Source organism: Mustela erminea, chromosome 15, assembly GCF_009829155.1.
Source record: "Mustela erminea isolate mMusErm1 chromosome 15, mMusErm1.Pri, whole genome shotgun sequence".
Lineage (NCBI taxonomy): Eukaryota > Metazoa > Chordata > Mammalia > Carnivora > Mustelidae > Mustela > Mustela erminea.
The window spans coordinates 78,595,160-78,618,765 of record NC_045628.1 but is presented as its reverse complement, the minus strand read 5'-3'; the positions used below and the strand labels follow the sequence as shown (position 1 = coordinate 78,618,765).

Here is a 23,606-nt window from a genome sequence, read left to right as displayed (position 1 = left end):
AATCCAAACTACCTCACAAGAAAAATATTAACGCCCACTATCTACAGAGATTAAGAAAAAAAAAACCCTACTAAATAACCTGGTATAAAAATGGACAATGGATATCAACAGGCAATTACATTCACATGCAAATAGATATTTTAAAATGGACATATTAAAAAGCTCAACCTCACAAATACTTATTAGGGTTGATAATATCTAGGGTTACAGAGAATACTTGGAAATGGGTACTCGTGCTGCAGAAATTTATTACTTACACAGCAAATTTGGAAGGCAATCTGGTATTAAAAAATAGAATCTGTATGCCTTTTCAGGAATTCCTCTTCAAGCATCAATCCCAAAAAAACATTAAGCATAAGTACAAAGAGCCACATACAGGATATTCACTACAGGTTTTTCTGTAAAACTGAAATACTGGAAAGAACCAAACTGCTCAACTACAGAGAATGTGTAACGGGATGGTACATAAAAAGCAAATTACATGGACTGACATGGAAAAGCACTGCTCTATCATTAAAGGACAAAATAGCTAATCACAGGGCATACAGATTTTTAACCCATTTATTAGAAAAAGGATCTAAGAGAGAATAATAAAATGGGAGAAAACAAGAGAGAAAAAAAAAAGAAAGAAAGAATGAACATTTGTACATGTTATGTGGAAAACGGCATTTTTTAAAAGGGTCTGCAAGGAAAGACACCAAACTATGAAGAGTAGATAAGAGAAGAAAGTGGGATTAAGGCCGGGGAGTTGAAGGGGACTTTCACATTCTACCCACTATTCTTCTAAATAACTAAGTGTGTTTTTGTAATCTTGAGAGAACAAAAGCAAGTGACAAAGAACTTACTATCTTGTGTTCACTCTACAATTTTTTAAAGAAGCAATATATTTAACCTGGTAAAAAGAAAACACTAAAAACTGACCAAAGAGAATAAAAGAGCAATAAAAAGAAAATTACATATTAAGAGTAACTACTGACACCTATAAAGATTCAAAGCAACTGACACAATAAATTTTATTGTTTACATAATGATAGGCTCTGGACAGAGTGAAGACAACGGTGACAATGACAACACGTTTAAACTCCTATCACAAAATGATCTGTTACAAATTTCCAGTGGTTCAACATATTAAAATGTAAAATATATAAAGAAAAAATAAGAAATATAAATATTCAGATTTTTTGCAACACAATGCAACATCCTTTTTAAAAAAAAGTTTGCTGTAATTGGGTATTTAATTCCAACAGTAATTCAAAACACAAAATCCTACATTTTCCTACCCTTCCCCAAACTCTGGATCTGGGGATTGCAGTATTAGAGAAGTATGCAAAAATAAAAACAACTTCAGTGCTCAGAAACAAAGCATTTTCCTTATTTTAATGCATCAAGGCGCAAAAGTTTCAATTCCAAAAAGCCAATCATTGCTATAAGCGGATAAATAAAACAGATTTAACAACACTTTAATAATCAAACCCAACTAACATTATACTAAAAATATATATGTGTGTGTATATATATATATGCAATACCTATTTTAGAAAAAAAGGTGCCTTGGTGAAAATGATTCTGAAAATATTCACTTGATGCACGTTATGTACAAAACCTTCTATATAAAAAATTAAACTATTTTCAATGAAATTCCATGTTCACATCCCATTTGAAAACTGTACTTGAAAGATAAGTAGGTCTACCTAACGGTTTCTGTCTGAAATCATGGCTAAGGCAGTTCTTCCAAGGGCCCTCTTTTCCACCCACTCTATGTCACTAATACGAATATAGACAAATATTACACGGATGCAATCTGACATGCCTATGTGTTATTACCTGGAGTTCTGGTTCACTGTTAAAATGGGATAGTTAATAGCTGCTACAAAGAATACTTTTTTCTTAAAATATATTGTTTCTCTATTCCAAATTAAGCACTTACTTAAGACATTAAGAGGCTGATAAACCACTCCATTTGGTGTCAATATCAATAGCCCTATAAGAAAGAACTCTGTATTGGAATAGCTAGAAAAGTTTCCACTAAAGTAATAGTGCATCCTTCACCTGCATAGAATCAATTTGGCTTAATAGCTCTTTGCCCCCAGACTCCAGTCTGGAGTTCAAATATGCTCTTGAAGGTACATCTCAGATATGAGAAAACATCTCATATACGCAATGTGAGGGTATATGGGATAATAAAAGTTGTTAAAGTCTGTTCAGTGATTCTTACAGCACTCCTCATTCAGAGTAGCTGCTAAAGGTTAAGGTGAAAACAAAAATGGAAAGACCGGGGGCAATGAAGTGGAGGTGGTCAAATATTTACACCAGTAATCATTTTACTAAGTCTTTAAGCAAATAACTGCAATGACCTGGTACCTCTAGCTCATCATTCTACAAGCACTGAGGATTTGAAGCTTAAAAGGTGAAAAATAGAATACCCTTAGAAAAGGGGAACAAGTCTGAGGCAAAAGTTGTAGGTCGTAAATATATATTTTATATGAACACACACCTGTGTGTATTATTCTGTATGTATTTACACATGTATTCACAAGATGCCCTGCAGTGTAGTTCAAAAGGCCTTTATCAAGGAACAAACTGATTCTAATATAGGACTTAGAGTTCATACCATCTGTATAAGAAACAAATGTGCATATATTCACATTGTGTAAACCTTATTAACAAAAACATTGCTATGACACTAGGTTAAATAGGTTTTACCTAATCAGTGATGTCATCAGAACATTTCTTACACTGACAATCAAAATAATGAAAATACACAACTGGGTTTAAAATTCACAAGAAAAAAAATGTTTAGCATGGCAAACAAGAACAAAGTTCAGATTCCGGAGTAGGGAAAAATATCAAAACTTTATAAATCTCCTGGGATGCAATTTAATTACTGCATCGATTTTAGAAAAATAGACTCATAGAATGAACGATGCTGCTATGAATTCTCTCAACCACATCAACCCATATGTTTATCTTTTTCCTCTTTTGTTTCCAGCTGGAGGTTTCTTCAACTGAAGGAGTTGTCCTCCTGTTCCAAAACCTGCAGAGGCAGGATTGGACACCCCAAATGTCAAACCAGCTGATGCCGTGATGCCAGGATTGCTGAAGTTAAACCCAGATGTACTTGAGCTGCCAAAGCCTTATGTTTAGGGAAGAAAATATTCATATCAGAAGTTAAATCACAAACACAAATACAAAAAATGGGGATGAGAGATAAATTTCTAGCTAAAAGAATATATAATCTATAAAAACAGCAAATATCTTAGAACCCTAAATTTGTAACATGGAATTTTACAGGAAAATAATCTAGCTAACAACTAAGAGGCACCTTTAAAGAAGTTTAAAGAAGTTTAGTGATCCAGGCCGAAAGAGAAACCTTACCACAAATAATTGAACTAGACACAAAACTTCAAGTTGTCAGATACTTTGCTGTTAGTCAAATATGCCATGGTGCCTTCCTCCTCAGCCCCTCTAGAAACACATTACCAACATGTAGAAGAGAGACTTCATGACCTTTGGGCCCACTCCTATAATCCTAAGTCCTCCAAGAAGGCGTTAGTCCACGATTTTCAGGGCAGTGAACATACCAAAGAGTAGTAGCAATTGTTCAGATTTTGTAAGAACTCTTGCAAAACTAAGATCAAGAACTATCACTGCCTCCTTAAAAGTACCATATTTAGATTATAATCCTCAAACCACTGAATTCTACTGTTATTTTACTCTTCTGGAACTGCTGATTTTAAATGCCACTTAATATTAAACAGAATTTCCTTAAAATTCCCTCAAGTTAAACATAATTTAATACATATTATGTCATTATTTTAGACATGCTATTTATCCCTAAGCACTGCATGTTAAAATTAAAACAAGCCATTATTTACAAATACAGAGAAAATGGACAAGAAATTTGGAATTTTCTCCTCAAAGACTCAAAAAATTATATACCCAAATGAACAAAGAAAACAATCAATCATCTCTAAGCCCTGTGTTCTTAAAACCAAAGGGACAGATAACAAAAGAACATTTCTTTGGGAGAAAAATTATTCTCCTAAATAAATAATGATAAAAAATGGGTTAAAACTTTTATAACGATGGGTTCATTTTTATAATAATGAAGAGACTTGTTTAACCATGAAACTAGTCTTTGGGTTTAGAAGACTCTCCACTTAGTTAAAAGAGGACACAATTTATACCAAACTAGTAAGTCTTGTTAGAAATATTTCACAAACCTGACTTTTAGTTTATAAGAGAGATAAAACTATGTGATTTGTTAGGCTTGCATGCTTCAATCAGGGGGTAGAAACTGAATCAGGGATTGTTTTTGGATACTGGAAATAACAATACTTATACTTTTAAATTAAATAATTTGTATCTTTAAATTTGCCTGAAATTCAGGCCAAAAACACACAAACCTGCACTAAGACTTCCTGAGGGTTTATTTGTTGTTCCAAATCCAAATGTGGAGGCCCCTGTGGTGCTGCATCCAAAACCAGAGCTAGTTCCAAATCCTAGTGGAAGGGTAATAGAGAAATATACAACGGTATGTAAAACACAGGTTAAAGGATACTGACAAGTAAAACCTAATATTATCAAAGATCTAACAAATACAGTGCTATTACAGAAATCTGCGATTTACTCTCTCATAAGACTTGTGGAAGAATCAGGTTAATTCTGAAATAAACGTTTTTTATGTATCTAGACTAAATTTATGACCCATAATTTTTAAAAGAACAAAGCTATAAAGAATAAGATCATATTAGTATTTTCTCTCCCAAATGAACTAGTAATGTTAGTAGCTATCCAAATATGATGTCAAACAGATATAAACCTATCTACTTAGGGACAGTTCATTAAAAAATAAAAACAAAAAAAGACGGACTAAATTCATAAATAAACCTGCATGCATAACAATTTAAACACCAAGTACCAAAAGGTAACTTTACTCTGCTTTTTACCAAAACATTTTCACTTACAAACCTTTACCACTGAAAAACTGTGTAATTACAACATAGTCAACCACGTTAAATCTACTCAGTAACAGTAGGCTCCTGTCACATACCAGCCGACGTTAGCAATTGATTAATTCAGAGCGGAAGCATCATGGTTTTTCTCTTAGTAATACTATGTACAATTTAAATAAAGAAATGTTTTTTGTTATATAAAGATGAAGAGGTGATTCTAAGTAAAGACTTTGTTTCCATTCTCTTAAAATTGCCCTAAAAATAAAATTCAAATTATTCTTAGGCTACTTTGCAATAGTGTATCTAAAATACTGAGTTTGACAGTGTTATGGCCTATAATGCTAAGAAATATAATAGCAAATTGGATTACAGATCATAGGAAATCTGTTGTCTGCCATAATTCTACTAATTCCAATAGAGTCTACTACACTGTTACCTTGATTGCTCACTGGCTTCCCTCTTAAGATGATGTATTTCAGTGGAAATAAGGGAACCTTATTCATTACATGATAATATGCTTGTTACAATACACTCTACCTTCAAATACCCATACCAGAGAATTGCAAATACGTTTGTATTTAGCATAATGACTTGCAGAAGACTTACCTTACTAGTTAGAATTAACTTATAAAACTATTAATTGCTATATATACAAGTATGCATAAGGCAAATATGCCAAAAATGCTGAGGAAAAGACAGAAGTCATGCTGTTCTATTATAATAAAATTATTTCCCCATTTAAAGTGTTCATTTACAAAAAAAGAAGATAACGATTAGTAGGATGTATGTACAGAAGTAGTTTGGACTCCAAACCAATGTTATTAAGACTACTGATTTTTTTTAAGTTAAGTAAATTTATTAAAACTAAGTAATTTTCAAGTTCACATTTTAGCACATTGCTTTGAAAATATGAATGTCTCTACCAATTAATTTTACTACTCTTTTATATTCACTATTCACCAAAGATGAAATGATTTTTTTAAGTTCTAAATCTAATACTAGAATGCACTAATTATGTTTGGAGAGAACTGTTTTTGTCAGATGGAACTTTCTCTTCCAAAATAGCAGACCTTCTTAGAATTTTTTTTACAGGCTAGTATAAATTCAAATGTATTATAGTCCAATGCAATATTAGAAAAGTGAAAGTGTACCTCCAAGGTTTGAAGAACCTAAGCCACTTGATTGCAAGCCAGTGCCAATACCTGAGCCGAATGGCGTTCCAAAACTAACTCCCAGAGATGGCTGTGGCCCTGGTATAACAAAAAACAAAACAAAACAAAAACAAAACAAAACAAAAAAAATGGGGGGGAAAAAAAACAAATTTGCCTTACTCTTTCAAGATTAAAGTTTCTTTATGAAGTTATTTTTTAAATAAACAGTGATTAATTTTGACAAATTCTATTTGCTAAAACTCAATTATCAGGATGTCTCCCCAGCCTGATTTATCTATACTAACTGATTTACCTCTCAAAAAAAAAAAAAAAAAAAAAATTTGTTTTTAAGTGACTTGTTTGTGCCACACAATTAAGAGGCTTACCACACTGATAGATGAATGTTAATTTAATCTACTAAATAACTTGAAATCTTTAATGTATTGTAAATTATAATTCTTTTAGTTTTACTTCTAGAATGGTTTTTGATCTCCCCACTTGTTTTCTGATAAAATTACTTGGTGTAATAAGTAAAGGTTTTTTTTTTTTTTCCTTTTTAAAACGTTAGAGTCAAGTCTCAACTGATCAAAGAGACTGACACTAACATGGCAAAACTATCATGTTACTTCATAAGAGTAAGTACCAAAAAACTAGGCATCACTTTTTAATAAGAAATATAAATGATATATGCAATAAGTAGATAAAAAACAAGACAATGTTTTATTTTATTAAATTTATTGTTCATTTTAAAGCAAATCAATTACACAGTAACATGACAATTCCAACTTGTTCACAAAAAGTGATAACTGAGTTCTATTTTAAGCTCTGCTACATTACACCACTTATCACCTGATTAAATAAGATAGATAATGAACATTTACAAAGGCACCTCTGTGTACCTTGACAGATTCAATACATTCAAGATTTCAATTCAGAAGTTTCTTTCCAACATTTTGGAAAATGTACTCAGATGCAGAACAATTAGTCATCCTTTTCCCGTTTGTTACTTTAAAGATTTTGGCTGAGTTTGTTTGGCAAGAATAGCATCAAACTTACTAGCCTCTCTTTTTAACTACTTTTTTTTCTTTAACTAAGCAGAATACAAAAATCTAAAAATCTCTCATTTGATAAATAATTTATGAAAATTATTCAATAGATTTCATAGTACAATCTTCAGTCTTGTCTTTTTCAAGCACAGTGATCAGTGCATCTCAAAGTTGAGGGAACTGCCAAAGTAATACACAGACTGAAATTTAAACTTTTCAAAAAAATCAAAGCCTTCAAGTTGTTCAATGAAGAATGAGGTTTGTATATTCAAAAGGTAGTGTAAAATTATAAAGCATTAAAAAAAAGAAAAAGAAAACTGAGGAAACTGCATTTTGCTACACTGGGACAGAAACTGGACTTTTCAAATAGCTTCTACCCAGAAAATAAAGAATAAGAATAGCAGCTGGAGTTCTTATACTATTATTAAAAAATAAATTAAAAAAGGATTTAAATTTTTACATCCAGTTTGAGATCAATTTGAGAATAAAATACCTGCCTAGCAGCTCTTTTGTAAAATGTTACTATAGGAAAAAGAAACTAAGCATATTACCCTCTTACTTCTAACAAAAATAATACGTAGAAAACACACGTCCAGTTTCTTGAACACTGAGAGACTTAAGTGTCACATGTTGATAGGAGGCACTGCTGGTGGAAGACCCTAAAGAATAATGCACACCACAGCCCTCAACCCTACAAGTGGCAAGAGTTACTCAAATAACATGCTTTTTGTTGTGTGTGGGTCTGTTTTTAAGAGTAACCCTAATCATCAATATTCAGGATATTGGTAATCAAGAACTCTGACAATGACAAGACTTTCCATTGCACAACAGGTACATGATACTTTGAGTTTTGTACCTTCACACAAATTCTGAAGGCAACATCATTTATAAAACTAGTAGGCAAATGTATAACATTTTTTAATATTAAAAACTCATGATAAATATCTCCCATGCCAAAGTATTAGCATATATTACACTCTGGCCACCATATAAATTAGTTTCACTATTAGAAAGCAGAATCTAAATCCTTCAGGCAAAAGTCACGTAAACAATTCAAGAATTCTGTTTCAAAATCTGAATAGTCATTCAATGAGAGGCTTAGTTCCATAAATAAAATCAAGTTAGTAGTAATATATCCCAATAATTGCCCAAAGTGAAATCTTCATGTAGAGTAACATTTTACAAAAGTTACCGTATAATATATTCACACACAACAAAATCAAGTTTAGCACTGTAATTCATATTTTCCAGAATAAATTCTACTTTCTTAAAAGTAAAACTGCATTCACAGGAAAAGGACTAAAGTGCTAAATTTTTTTAGTAATTTTCAGTAATTACTCAAAATACCTAATGTTATTAGTGTGATTATTCCTAAGTCATATTTTAAAAATAATTTTTCTTAGAAACAAAAAAATGCCTTTTCCCCAATTTGAAAAATTTTACTTACTGATTTAAAGGGGAATGTTCCTTTGGTTGTTAAATACAACAAAACCACAAAACTACAAGAAACTAAAATGAAATACTTAAAGTTTCCTATTTAACACTACATCTTAAATGTCCAAACCTACACTAAAAGCTAGAAATTAGGAACTCCTAACAAAATGTCTCAGCTCTCCTTAAAAATAGCAGCTAAGTCACATGAGAATAGTCTTATTGTGTAAACATCAAGAACTTTTAAAAGTGTCAAAACACAACAGCAAAACTTAATCCCAACACATTAGTTCAAAACAATCTATCCTAAGTTAAAATTCTACTGATAATCCTAATGTAAATGTCTTAAGCTTTTTAAGAGGCTTCAAAAGCACTGGTGGACAAGTGTACTCAAGATCTACTAATATGTCATTTATCCATGTACTGATGCTTATTTCATACATAATTAGCCTGCTGGTTTTTCATCAATTCTCTTCAACCTTCAGAAGCAATAACCATAAATCATGCAGGCCTAATCTCTATTATATTTTTTTCATTAAAAAACACCAAAGAAATGTTAAAGAAGTAACTTAAATCCATACCTCCACCTCCAAGAAAGACTATGCAGAAACCACCTTCAGAAGGTAGCAGCCTAAGAGGCTATCTGCACTTTTTACATTAATAAAGTCAAGAACCCATATGCAATTGAAAGCAAAATCCCTGTCAACTCAAACCTTGCACAGATCAACAATGATGTATAAAAACAGCACACCAGCTTTACCTAACTGAATCTAGATGGTGTTTAAATTTTATTATTGTCACTTAAAAAAAAAAAAAAAGACATCCTCAAAGTCTTGAAACATAAAGAATAAGTCACTGAGTACAAAGCACAATGTAAAAATTCCTCAACGGGCTGTAATTCATGAAATCAGTAGGTATCTAAGAAACCTCATCCATCTCCCTGTAGTGGTGACACGACTGGAATAACTAACATTCTAACTAGAAGATGCATAAAGGAATGCACTACAGAGCTGAGGGGGCCTTTGAAGAAACAAAAAGAGAAGACATAATGCAAAATTGTTATTACTACTGTTCAGCTTCTCAGTTCTAAAAATCCACACAACTCAAAATGAAAACAATCGGAGACTGTTTAGGTTGATAAATTACAATTCCTGCCAGCCGATGAGGAAGCCCTTATGTGAGTTTGAAAACTGCAGGGAACATAGAATGCAGTCAAGTCTCCCTGAAGCCTGGCAAAAGTCACAAATAAAATTAAATGAGCAAAGGCTCCTCAAGATGATTACTCTAAATCAAGCTAACATTCTCCACCACGACAGAGAGCAAACAACATACTCAACTCACATTGTTTACCTTTGTATCCTGGGAGCCTAGTACATAGCAGGCACTCATATTTATAGAACAAATATATTATCTTCATATGTCCATGAGCCCAAAAAGCATGACCTCTCAAGACTGTCTACATGAGAAAATTAAAAACAACAACCCTGACAAGTGGTTTTGCTTCAAATTTAGTTGTGTATCACAGAATATAATTAATTCATTTATGCCATGACACTTTAAGTAACTGAGCTTTCTCAAGTTGTATTTATTAAAATGGAAATCCCTTATGTTTTTAAGAATACTTAACCCAAACCCACGCTTATCTGATCTATTGTAGGATTAATATTGGCTCTAAAAAGTAAATTGGTACTATGTTGGTTTGATTAGCTGGTTACATAATCAGGAGAACTGATAATCATTAATTATGGAACTGATTCCTATACTGACTTGATGGGAATCAGCCACATACTGATTTTTTTCCCTCCGTAACTTGAGAATGGAATCCTACACTCCAGCCAGCTAGAGAAGTACTAGAGAGTGCCACTGTGAGCCACTATTCACATAGGTCCAGCCATGGAATGTGGACAATTTGGCATAAACCAATCATCAGCCATGCACTGATGGTAAGTCAATTCTGTCATCTCCAAATGTGAAGAATAATTTTTAAACTGCCAGTACTGAAAACCAGAGAATGCTTCCCTAGTAGAGGCAGCCTGAATGCAGTTTAGATACACCTGTTTTTTTACTCTTTTTGTACCGTAATTTACTATTGGACTATATGGAACTCTCAGAAAGACACATGCTATAGAATAATTAAGCATTACTCAAAAATTTATGAATGAGGAAAGTAAAAATCAATATCCATTAACACTATATTTTCTATGTCACACTTCAAGCCTGACCAAAAAAACAGACTGTAGTAAAGACAATAATCTCCAAAAGACACAGGACCAAACTGCATACGCTGAACTAGACCACAAAAATGTTTCTCTCGTTAGAAGTGGAATTAAACCAAAGGACTAAATTATCTGCTTCCCAGTATCTCACCAATTATTTTCATCATCTGCCCAGCTTCCCCATTCAAACTTCTTAATATGCAATGCAGAACATCGCAAAACATCTTTTTCCTGCTCTTGCTACTGTTCTGCTCATTCTGAAAAGGTACATATAATTCTAGCATGTACTTTCTTCCAAATTTGGTTAAGAGGGGACCTGTACTCTGTTTCCAGTCATTATGCATAAAAACAACCAAATGATCTTTAACACACCTTCAGTCATATCAATGTACTTCATCCTAAATGTGGGTACTCTGCAATCACTATGAATGAGGAAATGAGAATGCACCATCTATCAGTATCATATATGAAAAATGCAAAGTATGGCTGGATTATCTCTGACTTTAAAACAATAAATGATACAATCACGATTTTAGAATCTAATATTCTTAAATGTAATTCGGTAGTGAAACACCATGTTCTAAAGGGCATTTATAGCAATACAGCAAGTAACATTAAGTAATTCACAATACTCATTATCTAATTGATGTATTAATTATTGCTAAGACTACCCTGCATTTTTTATCAGGTATGTTTATAATTGTGTCCATCACAATTTTTAGATTGTATTGGAACAGCTACTCATAGAAATTTCTTCAGTGCTAACACAAAAGGAAGACTTATAAAAATGCACATCAATGTTCTGCATTTGAACAGTAAGAAGCTATAACTTGAATGCATTCAGACCTGTAGCAGGCTGTTGCTGCTGTGTAAGTGTTGCAGCCATGGCAACGGCTGCCGCATTTGGCATGTTGCTGAAAGGGGTGGGTCCAGTAGTAACTCTGGGTGCATTCTGCCACTTCTTGGCTTCTGCTCGCCTGGCTTCAAACACATCTACAGCATCTCCTAAGAACATTTTCCTGTAGCCAAGGTACTGTTCTTTTAGCACCTAAATGAAAGAAAAAAGAGACAGTTAGTAAGTCAAGTTCTTTGTTGACTTTGGTATTATATGAATAATCTAACTAGGACGTAAGTCTGCAGACAGATGAGACACCACCAATACTATACATTCACCCTAAAGAGCAAATCAAAGTGGGGCATGGTGTGGGAAGTGATGCATGCAAGCTCTATTAATCTTTTATTTTTTTTCCCTACTTTTGTCATGTCTTTCCTATAAACAGTCTAAAATATTCTGGCTCCATGATGCTCTCTTTAAAAATGAGTTAGCAAAGCTTTTAAACAAGTAAAGTAATATCGAAAATTCCATTTTCAATACTCCAGTTTTTCATATTTCTCCAACACCCAACCTTTTGATAACTTTAGATTCAAAAGGCTAAAAACATGTACTAAATATGTATCTGTTAAATTCTTCTTTAAAAGGCCCAGGTGACACAGGTTAAAATAAAAGGTCCTTACCAAAGAGAGCTTGGGGGCTTTAAGGAGAGCTTTCACTTATCAGTATTATCTGACTATTTTACATAAGAATGATTCATGTTGAGCTTGTGTCTCCAAACTGGGGCAGAGGGGCAGGGGCGGGGGCAGGGAAAGTGAACTTATAATTTCAGAGTAAGGAAGAGAAATTACCAAGTTCATAAAGTAGACTGGTTCACACGGTGCAAAATCTGCCTTGATTAAAGCCATTAATAGGAGTGATTCTACTGCACATCAGAATTACTAAATACTTTTTCATTAAAGGTTTAATCTAATTTAGATCAGTTTTAAACAATGTGAAGAAATGCAGAATTTTCAGATTTCCTACATTCTCAGCAGAAATTAGTAACTATTAGTCTTTTTGGTCTTAACATGTAGAGTATTTAGAAATCTTACTGTTATTTGCAGTATTTAAACATTACCATCCCCTATTTTGTGTAGTCATCAGTATTTGATGTTCCAGTTCCAAACTTTCCTACCTCTATAATGTATTGAAGCAGGCCTACCAAGAACTGAAAACTAGGAAATCCAGTCAGATGTAGGGTATGTGATACCAGAAGAATGAATTTTATTAAAATTGATCTCTCTGAGTCCATCCTCCCTTTTCTCTGTGCACATATATATGCATAAACCCATGCAATGTTTGGCACCAACAGCCCATAAATTTTAGTTCTACTTATACTAGAAAATAATGACCTGCCTTCGAGACTTGAAAGACAACTGGTTTCTGGAAAAGGGGAAAAAAAAAGAAGAACTGACCTCAGCCATATAATTACTGTATAATTACTGATACAAGGTCCAATTTTGTTAATGTCCCTGAAGACTGGCTGGCTCAGGTAGTTTAAGCCTGTTTCAGCAGATTATCTCATGAAAAAACAACACGCAAGAAACAAAAATAAAAAACCAACTCACTGGAAACTTCTGTAAGTAAGTAAGTCTAGAAATCACAGTTTGCTCACTAAAAGCAGCTGAAAATAAACCGCAACATAGCAAATCTGCTCACAGAACATCCTTTGGTTCTTAGGGATGTGCATTACAAAAAAAAAAAAAAAAAGAGTAGATCAAGTTGTCAGGTCTAGTTTATACAACATGATCAAAAGAGATTTTGTGTGAATCCATATGTTTTATGGTCATGTTACTGAAAAGGGTAGTTTTCAAACCAGAGAGCAGAAACTGCCATTGAAAAAGCATGTATACTTACAATTGATATGTCTAGAATTTGCTTTAAAATATTTCAGAGAGAAAAGCAACTCTGTGTGGAAAATTGATAAAACAAAACCAGCAGGATCTTGTAATGGTTGAAACTGAGTGGTGAGTAGCTGGGCATTCATTACAGTAGTGCCCTGTTTTTTGTATATGCGTGTATTTGAAAAACTTTCACAACAAAAATTAAGAAAAAAAAATCTGCACAACACAGACTTCAAAGCACCAATAAGGAATCATCTTTAGCCCTTTAAAAAGCTAAAGTAATATTTATTACAGACCCATAAATTTCAAGAATATTTGATAAAAATTCGGACTTTTTTGTTTTAAGATTTTACGTATCAGGGCGCCTAAGTGGCTCAGTGGGTTAAGCCTCTGCCTTCGGCTCAGGTCATGATCTCAGGGTTCTGGGATCGGGCCCCACATCGGGCTCTCTGCTAAGCAGGGAGCCTGCTTCCTCCTCTCTCTCTGCCTGCCTCTCTGCCTACTTGTGATCTCTGTCAAATAAATAAATAAAATCTTTAAAAAAAATAAAAAAAAAAAAGATTTTATGTATCAACTTGAGAAAGGGCTAGGGTGAGAGAGCACAAGAGGAGGGGGCACCAGGAGCAGTGGGAGGAGAAGCAGACTCCCTGCTGAGCAGGGAGCCTGATATGGGACTCAGTCCCACCACCCTGGGATCGTGACCTGAGCTGAAGGCAGACGCTTAGCCGACTGAGCCACCCAGGCATCCCTAAAACTAAACAATTTAAAATATTTGGTTTAGAATTTTAAAGATATTAAAGAAAAAGGTCCAAATTATGTTCATTTCAAACATGGTATAATTTAAATGGTTGACTTTTTAAAACATTTATTATCATGAACAGATTAAAATAAAAATGAAAACAATGGTAATCTCAAACTTTATTTTATGCAATTACTAATTTATTTAGACTCTGGTTTGGACACTTAGAATTTTAAAGATTTTTCTAACTATATAACTCCAAGAAAGGATTTAATTATATTTGCCCAACTAGTTGGAAAAAGTATACTTATATTTAACATTCACTTAAATTTTAAAAACTAACATCACACAAGGTACAAAATATCCCATGACAAATTATTTTATTTTTATTATTTAATAAACACAAATAGTTCCTTGTATTTAAAAGGGAAAAATGTTTAAGTACTTGATGACCAATAAGTATTTAAATTATATGCAAAATTAAAGCAGTGCAAAATGATTTTGCTAACTAAGAATGTTTATTTTCTGTAGTGCTGCTTATAGAGGTGTAGATGGAAACAACCTAAATGTCCAACAAAAGAGGATTGGGTAAGGAAACTATACACGTATATACAATGAAATCCTACGTAACTACTAAAAATGATGTTGAAGAAATATATGTATTAACACAGGAAGTTGTTTACAATGTATTACTGAAAAAAGTTAAAATAGCTGATTGCATAGAATACTTGGATCTTTTTGGGGAAAAAAATAGATCTGTGATTGGGTCTGAGTATGATTACGGATTATTTTAGTTTTAGTTTTTTTCACTTACATGTAATTTTAGCTAGTCCTATAATAGGCACGAATGCTCTGCAAATAAATACTTCACTTGGGTCTAGATATACAGATATGTGAACCGGTAATGAAAACTTACCTTTACATTTTCATGAATAGACTGAAGTTGTGCAGCTAAAGCTACAAATGTTTGATAAATTTTCTGCATAGCCATTGACAAATCTATAAAAGAAAATTATATTATCACACAAATATCTATGTAACACAATCAGTATTATTTTTCTGTAACTTGAGTCCAATTTTTGGTACAAAGTCTAAGAGGAGAAAACGACATGAATATTCGCATGAACACGACAAGACAGCACAATGAGTAGACTGAGAGTGGGGTGTCTGCATCAGTCATCGGCAGAAGGGAGGAGGCCCTGAGACTTCTGCCCTGGTTAGCAGAGTAACAATTCACCATAGTGCACTTTCTATTAAGAGAGAATAAAGATCTAATCAAGGCTTTAAGGAAATTTTCTTATGGCAGCTTAAGACAACTACTAGTATTTATTTAAAATATCTACTATGTATTAACACCTTAACTTCTCTTACGAAAAAATAGTGCTATCAAAAAAAAAAAAATCACCACAGAAAGTATGTTACCTTGAGGAGTTATATGTGAGTTATTCGCTTGAGTGGCAAGATGGTTTTCTAGTTCTTCAATCTGCTGTCTGTACTGCTGAAGCTGTACCTCAAACTGCTGAACCAAGATTCTGAAGTAGCTACACGAAAACATTTACAGAGTCAGACAGAAGTTTTAAAAATATTCCTTTCCTTACATTCAAAATACCAAATAAATATATGCCCCCATTTAAGTAGGCCTTTGACTTAGTCCGACAACCTAATGACAGAGCACAAATATTATTGAAAGAAAAACTAACAGGTTATCACAAATAGATGCACACCCTTACTCTAATCATGAAAAATTCCAATTAAGGGATAATCTACAAAGTAGCTTTATATTCTTTAAAAGAATCAGGGTCATGAAAGACAAATAAAGATTGAATAACTGAGGCGCCTGGGTTGCTCAACTGTTAAGCGTCTGCCTTCTGCTCAGGTCACGATCCCAGGTTCCTGGGATCAAGCCCCAAACTGGGCTCCCTGCTTGGCGGTAGGGCAGCTTCTCCCTCTCCCACTGCCCCTGTTTGTGCCCTTTCTCACTGTGTCCGTCTTTGTCAAATAAATAAATAAAATCTTAAAAAAACAAAACAAAACTGAAAAACTGTTACAGACTGGGAGAGATCAAGGAGAAATAACAACTAATGGCAAAGTGAATAGGATCCTGGAATAGGAAAAGTACACTGGTAGAAAACAGATCAGATCCTGGAAAAGAAAAAGCACTTTAGTGGCAAAGTCAATAAAATTCAAGTAATTTCTGTAGCTTGGTTAACAATATCATGCCTATATTAATTTTCTATTCTTGGTTAATCTCCTAATCCTGGTGGTTACACGGTATGTATGTAAAGGTTGGCAAGGTAAGGGAAATAAGGAAATTCTTTGTACTACCATTTTTGCAGGGTTTTTTTAAGGTTTAAAATAAGTTCAAAATAAAAAGTTTTTTTTAAAAGAGTGCAACTGTCAACCAGATTTTACAAGGAAGCACTTAAGGTTCTTGTATTTATAATCTGAAAACACTATAGTGTTTACAGAAAGAATGTGTAGTACTATTAGTATTCTGATAAATTCAACCAGAGAATGCTGCTACTAAGATAAAAAGGGACCTTAAATAGCATGCAAAGCAAGCTGAATGTTGTTCTGTAAGAAATGGAGAACTATAGAAGCTTTTTGCAGTGGAAAATGATACAATTCACCCATTTTAAAACTAGTTCTGATGGCAGCATGGAGAACAAGACAGAGGGATAAAATATTAGAGGCAGTCCAGTGAGAAAGCACAGACCATGCCAATCTGAATAAGAGGAGCATCACTATCCTTGTTAATTTCCTAATTTTGATCACTGAACTATGGTTATGTAACAGAATATTACATTTAAGAAATACAAACTAAAATACTTTAACATAAAGGACATCATGTCTGCAAATAAAACTGATCAGGGGTAAAAATATGTATATACACATAAAGAGCAAAGGAACAAAACATATATAGTAAAAATATTAACATGTAAGGAAACCGGATAAAAGATATATGGGAATTCTTTGTTTTAGCCTTGAAACTTCTCTATAAGCCTGAAATTATATCTAATAAAAAGTTAAAAGAGAAAGCGAGGGATCAGAAGTCAGACAGACCTATACCACTCACAAGCTCAGGGCTTCACCTCTTCATGCCTCAGGCTCCTCATCTCTAAGAATGGAATAACAACTGTAGAGGTTTTGTGGAAAATGAGATAAAGCAGGTAAAGTGCTAAGCATACCGCTTGGCATATGGTAAGCATCTGATAAATATTAGCTATTATTATCTCTAGCAACACAAAAGGATATAAAGAAGAGACAAGATAGAGATCACATGGCAACTTCACAAATATACAACCTAGGTAATGAGATTACAGATGAATTTTTTTCAATTTTAACTTATCTACATTTTCTAATTGCTCTTCCTGAAGACTTATTGCCTATATGAACAAAACATTTTAAGCAAATAAGTAAAAGGGCGCAACTATTTCTAGAATGCCCTCTTTTAAGAAGGGACTATCATAAAATTATTTTTAAATTAAAAAGTCCTTATTGGTAAAATAGAAGATTCTACTACCTGCAAAATTTAATATAGTGGAATAGGCCCTGTAAATAACAGGTAAATAAAGTATAACTGCATAATAGTGGTTAAAAGCTTATATCTTAGCTGTAGTTACCTTCCAATAAAATGAAGGTAAGAACTGCCTTCTTAGGGTTATTATGAGAATTCAATGGAGAAATCCATGTTAAGTGCTTATTAACCCAGGTCTGCTACAGACGAAACTAAAAATTCTTAGCCCACGTATTGGATTGTTTTGCTTTCTTAAAGTGAGAAAATCCAGTAACTTACTCAGCAGGAGCTGTGTTTTCATGTTGGAGTCCAGGTGGTGTTTTCTGGGTTCTTAAAGCTATTTCAGCATTCTTTAACTCCTAATAGATCAGAGGTTTTTAAAAAACAAAAACCAAACAAACAAAAAAAAGTTAAAAAAAATAAAGATGCTCCCTGGACTGAAATTTCCAACAACGCCACACACGTTATGAGAACATGCTCTATTTAACCTGCTTTATAAGTTCCTAAAACCTCTTCCCAAACAAGACAAAGTACATATTTAAAAAAACTTTATGATAAATTTATAATGACTTGCTGATCTATTTTAACAACTAAGGACTTCAGGGTGCCTCGGTGGCTAGGTCAGTTAAGCGACTGCCTTCGGATCATGTCATGATCCCAGGGTTCTGAGATCGAGTCCCACACTGGGCTCCTTGCTCAGCCTGCTTGTCTCTCTGCCTGCCACTACCCCTGCTTATGTTCTCTCTCTCTCCCTTTCTGACAAATAAATAAATAAAATCTTTAAAAAAAAAAAAAAAGAACTATGGACTTCTGTAAAACTCATGAAGTTAATTCATCTACAGCAAAAGACTGCTATTATTTAAAAATCTTTAATATACAAATATAGAAAATGCTGTTTTAAAAAGGCAAGATAGCAGCAGTAATAATGTCAAGGCTGATGTAGCAGCAGTTAAAATTCTGGTAACTTACTACGTACCAAGCACTATGCTAAAAGGCTTTATGTGTACTATATCATGGTCTATCCTCAATAACAACCTTCTAATCTACATGACATCCCCCTTGTGACATCTCCCTAATACCAATGAAGAGGAGAACTTACAAGGACATGAGGTACCTTGTCCAGACCCATGTAGCTGGAATACCTGAGAACTGTATCAAAGCAGCCCCGTTTTAAAGTTTATACCCTTAACCATTCTTATACTGCCTTCTATTGTTCTTTAGTGCAATTCTAATCTTTTAACCAGTGGTTTTTCAAGACTGATATTCTGGTTTTACCAGATTACATCCCACTGTGCTAACACCTCATTGATTTTTAATCTCTCTAAGTTTTCTTACTTAAAAAAAAAAAAAAGTACCTTAACTTTATATTCCCTACAGCAAGCTCTTGCCCTCATTTTACTGTCAAACTAAGTCTTTAACAGTCTCTACCTGTTCTTTCCATTTCCTTCTCACTTTTTTTTTCTTTTTTTAGATTTTATTTATTTACAGACAGAGATCACAAGTAGGCAGAGAGGCAGGCAGAGAACAAGAGGAGGAAGCAGACTCCCTGCTGAGCAGAGAGCCCACGCAGGGCTCAATCCCAGGACCCTGGGATCAGGACCTGAGCTGAAGGCAGAGGCTTTAACCCACTGAGCCACCCAGGCGCCCTCCTTTTCACTCTTCATCTCAGACGTCCATCCTATCTGACTTCAGGACAAATGCCCTGGAGGGCTCTGGACTATTAACTCTGAACCCTGCCTACCTCTGGCCAGGCCAAGACTCATTATCAGTGCTTCTATGATACCAAACTACTTAAAGATCCTCAAACATACCTATTTCATGATTCCATTCCTCTGCCTGGTAGTCTACCAGCCCAGTAACACTCATGTTCAAGATTCAGCACAAAGGTATCCTAACTCTGGACAGATGATAAAAATGCTCACTTAAGCCCTTTGTGCCTCTATCATACTGTGTCCCTGGAACATGTTACCCAACTGATTTAGCTCACTCTCCCTAGCATATTTTAAGTCTTTTGATCCTGAACACTTCTGCTGAAGTGCTTTGTAACAGATCCTTAAAAATGTTAACTGACTACGTGTAACCTCAACAAACCACTGACACCTGCCCTACCCCAAAAGAAGAAATTTTAAATACTTAAACTCTTAATTAAACCCTTGAGTTATGTTACAAAAAATTAAGAATTTAAGAGACTTTGCTTCCATAAGGTTCTGGTCTTTGCGATCACAACACTGTTCCTCAGAATTGCCTGTTATTTCCCAAAAAGGTTTTCTTTGAAGAAAAACTTTTAGGGTTAAGGAATACTGATAACTACCTCACTAAGAGAGTAAGAATATTTTCTCAATTGATAATTCACTAGACTGAGGGTAGAGCAGTAATTCCTGAATTAGAAGTAAGAATCTTAGATCAAATTTCTTTGACATCACCTGTAAAAATTTTCTAAAATTGATTTAGATGACTTTTTTCTTATGAAAACATTCTTTGACTCATCCTCTTCTTTTTTTTTGCCACCATTATACTCCACCCAATCTTTTATTATTTCATTTACACAACTAGTCTTTTAGTATCTTTGGGGTTGGGTTTTTATCTCTGAAAGTCTATTAACAAGTCTGGTACATAAAATGTATTCAATTCTGGGGCGCCTGGGTGGCTCAGTGGGTTAAAGCCTCTGCCTTCGGCTCAGGTTATGATCTTAGGGTCCTGGGATTGAGCCCCGCATCGGGCTCTCTGCTCGGCAGGGAACCCGCTTCCTCCTCTCTCTCTGGCTGCCTCTCTGCCTACTTGTGATCTCTCTATCAAATACATAAGTAAAATATTTAAAAAATAATAATATAAATAAATAAATAAATAAATAAATAAAAGGTATTCAACAAATATTTATGAATGAACTCATCTAGTGCTAGAGTTACAGTGGATCCCATTATAGCATTCATTTCTCTTTTTCTTGAGTTTACCTCCTCTATTACTGTGCTAATGTCCCTTCCCATATAATTTAATACATTTCACATGAAATTTATAATTTTATGTAATGTTTAACCAGAATCTAAACATTCTCCACTGTCTAAAAGCATAACTGACATTTCCTTCCTCCTAGAAAGATGATGCAAACATATCTGATGATGTATACAGAAGGAATAAGTAGAAAAGAAACATGGGAGAAATACATTAATCATATTTAACTGAAGTTTGTAGGCAATCAGGAAATCTAAAAGCAGAAAATAAAGGCTTTGAATTCCTCTTAAATTTCATAGTTTAGAGTAGTTACTTAATAACACATTTTTATTAAAAATATCACAAAGTATTCTCTAATAGTTGACTTGAAGACACATAAGCACATACAAACTTCTAATTTTAAATCAAGTAAGTAAGTACTAGGTATTTAATGTACAGCATGATGACTATAGTTAATAATACTGTATTGTATATTCACAAGTTGCTAGGAAAGTAGATCCTGAAAGTTCTCATATCAACAGGAAAAGTTTTTTTGCCTAAGTATAGTAGTAGATATTAACCAGATTTGTTGGGTCATTTTGCAATATACACAAATATTGAATCATTACATTGCACACCTGAAACTAATATAGTTTTATATGTCAATGATATTTCAATAAAAAAGGACATATAAGCATCTTTCGAATTTTTACTTAACGTAGTATTACTTTATTTATGAAGCGCATAGCACTCTTGATAAGCCCATGTTTTTTGTTTGTTTTTTTTTTTAAAGATTTTATTTATTTATTCGACAGACAGACATCACAAGTAGGCAGAGAGGCAGGCAGAGAGAGAGGAAGGGAAGCAGGCTCCCTGCTGGGCAGAGAGCCCAAGGCAGGGCTTGATCCCAGGACCCTGGGATCACGACCTCAGCTGAAGGCAGAGGCTTTAACCCACTTAGCCACACAGGCGTATTTTAAAAAGGCGTATCACAGGGGCATCCGGATGGTGCAGTTGTCATGAGATCGAACCCCGCATTGGGTTCCCTGCTGAGTATGGAGTCTACTGGAGATTCTCTGCTCCTCTCCCTCTGCCCCTCCCACTGGCGAGGGAATGTCCTCTAAAAAATAAATAAATCTTTAAAAAGGTGTTTCACATTAAGTTCTTTAACAGATGAGAGAAAACTTTAGGGAAAGATTTCTAGACTGCCATGATCCAAAGAAATATATTTTATAATTGTGAAATATAAACCAAATCATCTACCATCACTCTTCCCCAACAATGTAGAGAAGAACAATGTATTACATATTTTACATATATTATGCCATAGAAAGAAAAAACAAGTACATATGAATGGCAAAAAACACGAGCCTCATTAACATTTTTAACTAAGACATAAGACTGGCAAGTCATCAGAATTTTTAATACTTAAAAAGCATAATATAGTTTTTATTTAATGGATGACAGATTTTTAAAAACATATTTTTCTGCCTTGCTTGTACGATATAGCAATTTAGCCAGCAAGCACTCTTAGGAAACAAACTAGTTAAGAGTATCAGCTCTTCCACTTATTGACAACCTCTTCCATTTATTAACACCTCTCTGCCCATATTCTTATTTATATAACAAAGATAAGACGGCCTAACTCATAGAGCTGTCATGAAAACTAAACTGGACTAATATAAATTGCTTAAAATACTGCCTCATAAATAATAAGAACTCAATACAAACTAGTGACTACTATTATCATAGCAACTTAAAAGTACTCAAGCTAGGGCTCCTGGGTGTCAGTTGGTCAAGCGACTGCCTTCGGCTCAGGTCATGATCCTGAAACCCAAGACTGAGTCCTGCAACTGACTCCCTGCTCAGCAAGGGGTCAGCTTCTCCCTTTGACCCTCCCCCCTCTCATGCTCTCTTTCTCTCTCTCTCAAATAAATAAAATCTTTTTTTAAAAAGCACACATGCTATACAGTTTTCTTACAGTACATCTGTATCTAGTCTTATAACCTATAAGACTTAAATGAAACGAAACAAAACCCTACAATAAAATTACTTTAAGTTAGTTTACCTGAGCAGTTTCTATTTTCAACTTGTCAATACTGAGGGTGTTCCTCTGTAATCCACTGGCAGCCAGTGACAGAAGCTGTTTCAGAGTTTTAATATCCTCTTGTACTTTAAGCATGGCTTTTGAAGACATTCTACTAATTTCTTCTTGTACCTGTTTCTGTTCCTTCACAAATTTCCTAAAAAGATACATAAAACTGAATTCCATAAAAAATACACCTTTGGTTTCCTATAGGAAAAAAGTATATTTACTATAGGCTGGTCAGAGTCTTAGTGTTTTTTAAAAAGGAAATATTAAAAATTCATCCACAGTTCACATGCTTTTTTCAGATTGACAATAAAAGAATTTTAATTCCCATTATTCTGCTTTGCTTATAAAAATATTAAAATTTTTACCAACACCCAAGTTAAAATGTTTAAGAGGAAGAAGAGATGTTCCCCTTAAAATAGATTCTAACATTCTTCAACATGATATATCTAATTACATTTGACACACTTACTGGAGGTTTTCAACATCCTGGCAGATGACAGGAGGGAGATTTTCATCCTTCAGTGCTTTACTATCCCTGAGAAAAATGCCACAGATAGATTAAAGCCATTGAGGTTCTAAAAAGCTGACAGCTGAGTTCCACTACATAAGTGTTAAAGGGGAGGAGGTAAAACAAATATTCCCCATTTATAGCTCTTATGGTTGATTTCAAATCTCTTTATTAAAAAATGTTGTTTCCTGACCTTTAAAATAGCTTTAACAATTCATCTGACAGGGAGATTTCTCTTCTAAAAGGACTGGCACCTATCATAAGTACACATAAATGCATCTGACCAAATGTTTAAGAAAAAA

General features: G+C 33.9%; 1 protein-coding gene across 8 annotated transcripts in view; it reads right to left on the bottom strand.

The window, feature by feature from the left end:
• Positions 1 to 984: 984 nt before the first annotated feature.
• The window catches only part of NUP58 (nucleoporin 58), a 40,702-nt gene continuing 18,080 nt past the window's right edge, over positions 985 to 23,606 (bottom strand). For 6 of the 8 annotated variants that reach the window (XM_032315280.1, XM_032315279.1, XM_032315273.1 and 3 more), the window contains 9 exons: positions 23,266 to 23,331; positions 22,770 to 22,944; positions 18,053 to 18,132; positions 15,679 to 15,797; positions 15,173 to 15,255; positions 11,646 to 11,847; positions 6,107 to 6,205; positions 4,407 to 4,502; positions 985 to 3,133 (listed from right to left, as the gene is read on the bottom strand). In XM_032315280.1, the coding sequence (XP_032171171.1) occupies positions 2,964 to 3,133; positions 4,407 to 4,502; positions 6,107 to 6,205; positions 11,646 to 11,847; positions 15,173 to 15,255; positions 15,679 to 15,797; positions 18,053 to 18,132; positions 22,770 to 22,944; positions 23,266 to 23,331 (1,090 nt within the window). In that variant the 3' untranslated portion in view covers positions 985 to 2,963. The remainder of the gene's footprint in view (positions 3,134 to 4,406; positions 4,503 to 6,106; positions 6,206 to 11,645; positions 11,848 to 15,172; positions 15,256 to 15,678; positions 15,798 to 18,052; positions 18,133 to 22,769; positions 22,945 to 23,265; positions 23,332 to 23,606) is intronic. The other 2 variants (XM_032315275.1, XM_032315277.1) reach the window with 2 other exon arrangements.